General features: G+C 43.0%; 1 protein-coding gene across 1 annotated transcript in view; it reads left to right on the top strand.

Moving 5' to 3' along the window:
* Positions 1 to 9,447, top strand: part of LOC100954950 (kalirin RhoGEF kinase) — a 512,376-nt gene that overhangs the window by 238,963 nt on the left and 263,966 nt on the right. Inside the window, exons 4-5 of the mRNA XM_023516322.1 lie at positions 968 to 1,160; positions 4,199 to 4,711. Of these exons, the coding sequence (XP_023372090.1) occupies positions 968 to 1,160; positions 4,199 to 4,711 (706 nt within the window). The remainder of the gene's footprint in view (positions 1 to 967; positions 1,161 to 4,198; positions 4,712 to 9,447) is intronic.

The following is a 9,447-nucleotide window of genomic DNA, read 5'->3' as shown; positions in this document are numbered from 1 at the left end:
CCTGGGCTGGATTCGAACCCGCCACCTTAGGTGTATGTGGCTGGCGCCCTAGCCACTTGAGCCACAGGCGCCGAGCCCACACTGTGACTCTTATAAGGGAAGCACAGGAGATAGCTGCATTGTACCCACTGTTCTAATCAGTTCCACTCTTGGCTTTCTTTGAGTGATCAGTATAACTCAGTGACCTGATTTTTAACGTTTATATACTTTTTGAACTACAAGTAATATGTTTTAATATAGTGGTGGCAAATACCTATTATTAATACTTTGTGTACTGTCTATAATCAAGTGGGAGAATTAGCCCGGGGGCCTTTATTGGAAAGGATTCTTTGGCCTAGTTTGAGTTCAGTGGTAAAGTACACCAGTGTCTGTCATTGATGTGGGTGCAGGAAAGAATAGCACTACTGTGAAGGACTTTCCACCTCAGGTTTAAGGGGCAATACGGTGCATGTCTTTAAAGAGCTTGAATTCAAGCAGGGAAAATTTGATTCATTCTAGGATGAAGAGAGGGAGACAAATTAAAGAAGAAAGCAAATACGGTTGTGAATACTCAAATTGTAAACATCCCAACAAGTACCCTCATCTAAAAATCTAAAATCTGATAGACTCCAATGAGCATTTCCTTTGAGTGCCATGTCAAAACTTAAAAAGTTCCAAATTTTGGAGCATTTCAGATTTCAGATTTTTGGATCAGAGATACTCAACCTGTGTAAGGAAGGCTGAGTTATTTGCAAAGTGCTGGGAGAAGGCAGAATGCCAGGGCCATTGGTCAGGCAAGATTAATATAAAAAGATTTTCTAAGGCAATACATTTTGAGTGAGTTGGAAGGGAGCCAGAGGACCTAGTACAAAGTGGGAAGGGTGGTACACATTAAGGGGAGTGCAGATTTCTGGGGGGCTTTTTGACTATGTACTCCAAAATCTCAGCTACCTAGAGTGACCATGTCTGACCTCTGACCTCTCTACAGTGAGGACGTGTGCAAACGTGGCTTCACTGTCATCATCGACATGCGGGGCTCCAAGTGGGACCTCATTAAGCCCCTCCTCAAAACGCTGCAGGAAGCCTTTCCAGCCGAGATCCATGTGGCCCTCATCATCAAACCCGACAACTTCTGGCAGAAACAGAAGACCAACTTTGGCAGCTCCAAATTCATCTTTGAGGTGACCTCTGTTTCTTAGCATTTTCTTTCCCTTCCCTTGTGCCATCACACATTTCTCACGTCCTCTTTTCCATCTACCCTATAATGTGCAACATGTCTAGAGCTGACATTTCAGGATTCCTTGGCCACCATAGTTTCACTGGTTAAAGTTTCAGAGGAATAAGAGGCTCAAGAGATTGTCCCAAATGCACAGCTTTATTAGACAATGCAGTTTACTCTTATTCAGTGTGTAAATTGGGACAACATTGTAATTTGTATCAGAAACATTAAAAAAGGGTTTATATGCATTGATCTAGTAGTAATTCTTCTAGGAAAATAGTCTTAATATATAAATAAAACAAATTAAAATCTAAGTAAAGTTGCAAACAAAAATGTCTGTAAGTGCATAGTTTGTATGTTCATATAAAATAGTATATACACATACATATAAACATATATAATGTATTACATGCACATACATATAGGTTGCATCCTAGCTATACATTAATTTTGGTGATATTAATAAACAATTGGTGATATTAATAAACAAATACTATGAAGTAATTAAATACTGTATTTAGAAAAATAGTAGTATCATTGAAAAATGATCTATCATTTAGTAAAAGGAATGTTATAAAACAATATGGGCAGTATAAACTGAAATTTGTCTTTTAAGAGTGTGTGTGGAGAAGACTGTGATGTGTGAAAATGTTAGTAGTGGTTGGATTATGGTGACTGGATTCTGGAAGGCTGGATTATGACTGATTTTTGTTTTCTTTATAGTTTTCTGTTTCCCTTCAAGGATAAGGTACTACTTTTATAGTCAGGAAAAACATGTTGTTTTTTAAGTAAATTTTCCAGAGGGCTTATGTGTCCCTTGAGAAATTTTAATTGTGACAACACATCACATTAAATCAATGATTTAAGCATCTTTGCTCCAGCCAAATTTGAGCTGTTTGCTTTCTTAGAATTCTGGTCTCCATCTGCAGGGGGATGAACTGTGTGTATATGTGTGTGTGTTGAAAAGGCAGAGCTGCTTTTAATCTTTTGGCAGCTTCTTATTTTAGACTTTTGTCCCCCAAGGCCAGGAGTGCCTGTGAGTAGTAGAGTGGCCCCAGTAGGGTGCAATTTGAGCACAAATGACCTGACCACTTGATTGAGGCAGTTCTCTGTGTAAATAACACAGTAAATTAGGCTTGGTATCAAAACAGAAGTGCTTTTTATATTTTTGGTTTATTTATACAGAAGCAGTGACAATAGCCTATAAATGTATAAGCTGAAGTGACTGAAAAGAATCTGAGTAAGTCTTGAAACTTTTGCATCAGCATAACTGGCCTGCACATCCCATCTCCCTGCCTCTCCTTTCACTCCAAGTTGAACAAGCTTATCCCTGCTGCCTAAGTAAGACATTCAACGGAGATAGCTGGGGGCCTCCAAGTCAAAAGAATATTTATAAAGCAGTGTCTTAAAAACAGCAGATTTAATACCTACTGCAGACCAGAGAGACCAATGATGCAGGGATGAGAGTATAGGCTTGTTCAGTAGCACATACTTAGTGAATAATTGGTGAGTATAATCACAGAGGACTTTCTGGAAGTGGTAAACTTTGAGCCAAATTTGAAGGGCAAAATGCTCTAGAATAGGGCTTCTTACAGCTTAATGAACACAAGTCCTCTCTGGGGAGCTTGCAAATGTAGATTCTGACTCAGTAGGTCTGGAGGAGGGCCTGAGGCGCTGCATTTCTAACAAGTTCCCAGGTGATGCCAATGCTTCAAGGGCCATGCTTTGAGTGGCAAGGTTGTAGGTTAGCAGGAGTTTATAATGCTAAAGCTCCAAATTAGAATCAATGGGTGGGGGGGAGCTTTAAAACTCTCCATGCCCAAACTACAGTTCAGGCCAATTCTATCAGAATTTCTAGGGGTGGGGTTTGAACATTGCTGTTTTTGTAAACTCCCCAAAGGATTCTAATGAGCAATTAAGTTTGAGAACAACTGTTTTAGATCAGCCCTACTGCCTATGACAGCAGCTTCCTGTGTCTTAGGAGGGGAGCAGAGGGAGAAGGGATAAGAGTAGCAAGAAACAGACAAACTGCTTTTAAGATTTCAAGTAAAGTGCAGCCTTCAGATCATCATGATGAGCACTAACTAATAGGGACTGAGTATATGCTCCATGCTGGGCACCCCCTGTGCTTTACGCACATTGACCTATTTAATCCCCTCAAGCCTTATGAGAGAGAAATTATTATCTCCTTTATATAGAGGTGGAGACTGATAAATATAAACTTAAATCATTTGCCCTGGGTCACAGTGGAGGACTGGGACTCAAACCCAGGTTTTCTTTGATAGCCTCTCATTCTTCATAAGAAGAGAAGCCTGAAGCCCTATTAGGAAGGGACAGATGTTGGGATGATTGTCTGCACGGTCAGTTCTTGGAGACACTCTGCTTCCTGGAGACAGGCATTCTCCACTCTGTTTCAAGAGCTTATAGGGACCTTACTTCTGACCTCCTATTGCCCAGCCCCAATTCTGTTCATGGTACCATGGCAGGGCATCTGTGAAACTGGAGAGCCCAGCCTGGAGCAGATAGATACTGTGAAGTGCTTACAGCCCAAATGTTAGCCCACATTGCTTAATCCAACCATGATAATACCCTGGGTCTATGGGCTTTGGTTTCAGACTAGAAAACTGGCCTGCAGGTGCTGGGCCAGTTTTTCTGCCAGCTTCTGCTTTTAGGTTCTAAAGTCCTGTTGTGGTAGATGTACAGTGGGTAGGAGGGAAGATGAGGGGAGCAGGAATATAAAGGTAATTCCCCTTGGGTGGCAAATGGTGGGTAGGTGGAGAGGTTTGTTGAAGTAGTCAGCAGTCTGTAGGAACTGCTGACCACAGCTGATTTTGTGACTCCCAACCAGTGGCCCCATGGTTTCCCACTCCCCCTTTCCTAGGCAGGCTGTGGTCATTATTGTGTGAACTTATCTTGTCCTTTTCCCTCCACCTGCCTATTTCTGCCCTGGTCTTCTCCCCATTAACGCCGAGTCTCCCTTTCTGTGTCTGCCCCTTCTAGACAAGCATGGTGTCTGTGGAGGGCCTCACGAAGCTGGTGGACCCCTCCCAGCTGACAGAGGAGTTTGACGGCTCCCTGGACTACAATCACGATGAGTGGATTGAGCTGCGGCTCTCCCTGGAGGAGTTCTTCAACAGTGCTGTGCACCTGCTCTCGCGCCTCGAGGACCTGCAGGAGATGCTGGCCCGGAAAGAGTTCCCCGTGGACGTGGAGGGCTCTCGGCGGCTCATTGATGAGCACACGCAGCTCAAGAAAAAGGTGCTGAAGGCCCCTGTGGAGGAGCTGGACCGGGAAGGACAACGGCTATTGCAGTGCATCCGCTGCAGCGATGGCTTCTCAGGGCGCAACTGCATCCCGGGCAGTGCTGACTTCCAGAGCCTGGTGCCCAAGATAACCAGTCTCCTGGACAAGCTGCATTCCACCCGGCAGCACCTACATCAGATGTGGCATGTGCGCAAGCTCAAGCTGGACCAGTGCTTTCAGTTGCGGCTCTTTGAGCAGGATGCTGAGAAGGTAGGAAGGGAACAGCCCAAACCAGAATGGGTTGGAGGGGGGCTTAATTCTTATGGAGACTGATGGAGGTTGCTAATCCACCTTTCTGACTGCTTAAAAAAACATGCCTATAGGGTGGCACCTGTAGCTCAGTGGGTAGGGCGCTGGCCACATACACCAAGGCTTGTGGGTTCAAACCCCCAGCCCAGACTAGCTAAACAATAATGACAACTGCAACAACAAAAAATAGCTGGCGTTGTGGCAGGCACCTATAGTCCTAGCTACTTGGGAGGCTGAGGCAAGAGAATTACTTAAGCCCAAGAGTTTGAGGTTGCTATGAGCTATGATGCCATGGTACTCTACCAAGGGTGATGTAGTGAGACTTTGTCTCAAAAAAAAAAAAAAAAAAGATGTCTACAAGTTTTATCTGGTAAAGTTTATTTCATCTGTGTACACATATTTGGTGATTGATCACTGACTGTTTTTAAAGCTCACCCTTGTGTAGTATTTATTAGGTGTGTGGTACTGTTGGTGTATTGCCTATACCTGATGTAGGTATACTATCATCATCTCATTTTATAGATGAAGAAACCAAGAGGTTAGATAATTCACCAAGCTGGTAAGAACACTCTGGCTCCAGAGTTTATGCTTTTACCTACTGTTAGATGCCACTCTGTGTGCCTACAATGAAGTAGTTCAAGCCAGCTAAGCAACAAAAACAGCAATCCTGTTAGACCCACTATCTCATTAATCAGTGATTACTACCCCAGAATGTATTTTGTTATTGATAAACCACTTTCACATGAGGAGTCTTGTTTAATCTGTACAATCCTTCTATCCTTACGAGTTGGGTGATAGTGTCTCTCTTGACACTCGGGGAAACTGACGTTCTCTGATCTTGGATCTACAATGTCAGAGCTGACATCTGAATTCAGTTGTTTTCTGTTTCCATGTCCAGGGCTTGTCATAGCACTTCTTTCTGGAGGTTTCTTCTCAGCTGCCGAACATTTTTTCGAGTAATACACCAAACTTTCAGCAGTGAATTTTCAAAGCTTTGCCCTTATCAGCGGAAAAGTAAAATATGAGAATGTAAAAAAATAAAAATGGCAAAGAGTGCTTCTTTGCCAAGGACACAAAAGTATCTTCTCTAGATTCTCTTCGAGCTAAAGAGAAGAAAGAAGAGAGTTTACTCTTCTGTGCATTGTAAGAGTAGAATGCCGTGGCATCACAGCTCATAGCAACCTCAAAAAAGGGCTGTCATCAGTTTTCTGGGTGTTAGTTATATTTAAATGCATGCTGTTCTTAAGAATGCCATGGTATCTCTCAGTAACCGGTGACTTTTATAAGCAGCATCTAATGTAATGATTTTGTGTCTTTTTAAGAGCCCACCCTGAAAATGTCTCCCAAGTATTTTTCAGTGGTTAAATCAGATGTAAAACTCTCTGTATGAGTATGATACCAATTTATGTATAACTGGAAGAATATTTGCCACAATATTCATATGATAGTTTGATTTCTAGGAGCCAGGTTTATGATTGATTTGAATTTCTCTATAAATTTCCTGTATTTTCAAGTCTTTTATACTCAAAAGAAAATCAATATGTGTAGTTTTTAAAGAACACATATCTCTAACAGAATGTTTGAACATCATTTAATCAAGTTTTTGGAAGAGCCATGTGAAGGTGTTCCAGGCCTGGAGACCTGGGTCTGACCCTGGCCTGCCCCACTCTGGGCAGGGCAGCTTGGACCACAGAACCCCTGTTCACTAAGTGGTGTAATGCCCAGGTCAGGAGTCAGCTGTGCTGTGAAGCCAGAGACAGTTACTTTGTCTCCTTTTGCCAGTATTGAAAAGATTTGGAACGTGACTTTCTTCCTTGAAATCTTTTCTGCTCTGGGCCAGGAAATCTGCTTTGTAGCCTTCCCTGGAGTGCCAGTTTCAGTGAGCAAGGGGAAGGGAAAGCAGAGACAGCAGGGATGTCTGCCTGAGCATGTCTTGGGGCTCTTCACAGTATCTCTGCAGTGCAAGGTTATGGGAAAACTGTGTAAAGTGAAGGTAGTGCTTGTTTCAAAAACAAAACAAGCAGCACACCTTAGCCTAGAAGGCCCTAGATATAGGAGGCTGCCCTTCTAGGAACAGCCATGTTCCATTCACCTGGCCAGTAAGTGCCGCCACACATATCTTGCTTCGTGGTGTATCTCTACTAATTATTCCTATTTGACAGTTGAGGAAATGGTAACTCAGAGAGATATAGTGGCTTACCCAAGGTCACACTGCTGGTTAGATAGGACTAGTATTTCAGTCTGTCTTCACTCTTACCCAACAACCCTACTATTCCTCTGCTCCCAGGACCTGCCTTCTGCTGCTACTGAACATGATCTGTTAATCTGTAGGTCCTCTGGCCCACGCTCCAATGACTCAGAGATCTCAAATCTTATTTCTAGTGCTTACTCTACAGTAGTGGCTTTTAACCTTTCTATGCCCTGGAGAAGCCTATGGACTCCTTCTCAGAATAATAATTATAAATGTACAAAAAATACATATAGGCTTGGAAAGCAATTATTGAAATACAGTTATTACATTTAAAAAATTTGGTTTGGTGACTATAGCTCAAGCAGCTAGGGCGCTAGCCACATGTACTGGAGCTGGCAGGTTCGAATCCAGCTCAGGCCTGCCACACAACAATGACAACTACAACCATAAAATAGCCAGGCTTTGTGGCTGATGCCTGTAGTCCCAGCTACTTGGGAGGCTGAGGCAAGAGAATTACTTAAGCCCAAGAGTTTGAGGTTGCTTTGAGCTGTGATGGCATGGCACTCTACCAGGGTGACAGCTTGAGGCTTTATCTCAAAAGAAAAAACAAAATTAATAGTACCGTATCGTACTTTCTTTTTTTTTTTTTTTTGAGACAGAGTCTTTCTTTGTCACCCCAGCTATCGTGGAGTGGTGTCATAGCTCAGGTGATCTTCTTGCCTCAGCCTCCTGAGTAGGTGGAACTACAAAAGTGCACCATGATGCCTGGCCTAATTTTTCTGTTTTTAGTAGAGACAGGGTCTCACTCTTGCTTAGGGTGGTCTTGAATTCCTGAGCTCAAGGAATCCTCTTGCCTCAGCTTTCCAGAGTGCCGGGATTATAGGTATGAGCCACTGCACCTGGCCCATATTATACTTCTTTATCAGTGTGCTAAGTAATGATATTTACTTGAAGTCTAATAACTCATAAATTTGAAGTAGTGATGAGGATAAATGATGTTTCAGGGGAGCATCCCTGTTGCAATATGAAAATGTGTTTCTCTTGGTGTCAAAGATACCAGTATTGCTAACATTGTGCTTATGTTCACAGTAGAAGGGAATGCTGTGTTTCAGTGAGTTTTTAGTGAAAATAGGATCCCCCCCATCCAAGCACATGATCCCTAAATTCTGTCTACAAACTCTAAGTTTAGAATCCTTGTCATGTGGTATGTTCATACCTTAAAAAGAAGCAAGGGCGTGAGTACATGCACGTGCGGGTGTTTGGAGGGTGGGGAGAGACTATTAAAAACAAAACAGAAGGAGTGAAACTATGGGAAGAGGGCAGCCCAGGAATGTTTTGATGTTGAGTCACTGGTAAAAATGCTGCTCAAGCTTGACCCAGCTGCTACTGAAAATGTACTGGAGTTGGGGAGGGAGAGAAAAACAGTCCTTTTCAGTTGCTTTAAGTTTAATTAAAAAACTCTGTGTAGCTCTGTTTTAAATATCTCCACTTTGGACTTATTTGGTGTTTTTGGAAGGAGCAGGAGGGTGATGGTTTAGAGAAGGGGTCATGTGTGGATCCGCGGCCAAACAAAGTGTGAGGAAGGAGCTGCTGCCTGAGCCCAGTCTGGGCCTCCCTTCTGGTGGGAGGTTGTCGGCAAAGGCCTCCAATTCCAGATCTGGGAAACTCTTGGCAATCAGAGGAGTCTGACAATTGCTTAGCTTCTATTTTTATAGAAAGGGGTGGGTGCAGAGACTCCCCACTGGTCCTCTGGAGTGACTGCATGTTCCTTGGGGCTTGAAAACAGGATGATACTCCTTATTTACCAACTCATCTTGGAGGTGAAGCTGCTTTATACCCCCTCCCCTGGCCCTTGTGAAGACCCCTTGCATTACCCATCTGGGAAGTGATGGTAGGAAGCCATGCTCTCTCCCAGTTAGACATCTAGGGAGGAGGGACTCTGCTCCACAGATAATTTATAAAGCAGGTCATTCATTCATTTAATAATGAATATTGAGCAGGTGTCATGACCCCCAGATGAGGTACATAGATAAATATGTGTAGGCCTGAATTTCTGTCCTCAAGCAGCTCACCCTCTGATAAAGCAGGTGGGTACATAAACTCCTGTTCATTTATTTATATTTTTTAAAACAGATATATTGAGATATAATTGATAGATAAACTGCACATATTTCATGTGTACATTCTGATGGGTCTGGGCATATGAATATACCTGTAAAACCAACACCATGATCAAGGTAATACACATAGCTGCACTCTAAAAGTTTCCAGGTTTCCCTTTGCCTTAACGCTTACTTATTAAATTTCTGCTGTATGGCCTGTACTGTCCTAGGCACAGCCTCTGTGCTTGGAGAGTTTTAGGGAGGAGGGACCACTGTAGCTCAGAAATGGCAGGAAAGCCTTAATAAGCAATTTGTGGATGCACAGGGTAATTCAGAGATGATTCAACAATAGCCAATGTCAGAAGATAAACCACTGCTGCCAGGACCCAGTGCTCTCTGGTCTA

The sequence above is a fragment of the Otolemur garnettii genome, unplaced genomic scaffold, assembly GCF_000181295.1.
Source record: "Otolemur garnettii isolate 467f Iridium unplaced genomic scaffold, OtoGar3 scaffold00089, whole genome shotgun sequence".
Lineage (NCBI taxonomy): Eukaryota > Metazoa > Chordata > Mammalia > Primates > Galagidae > Otolemur > Otolemur garnettii.
This window is presented reverse-complemented; position numbering and strand designations above follow the sequence as displayed.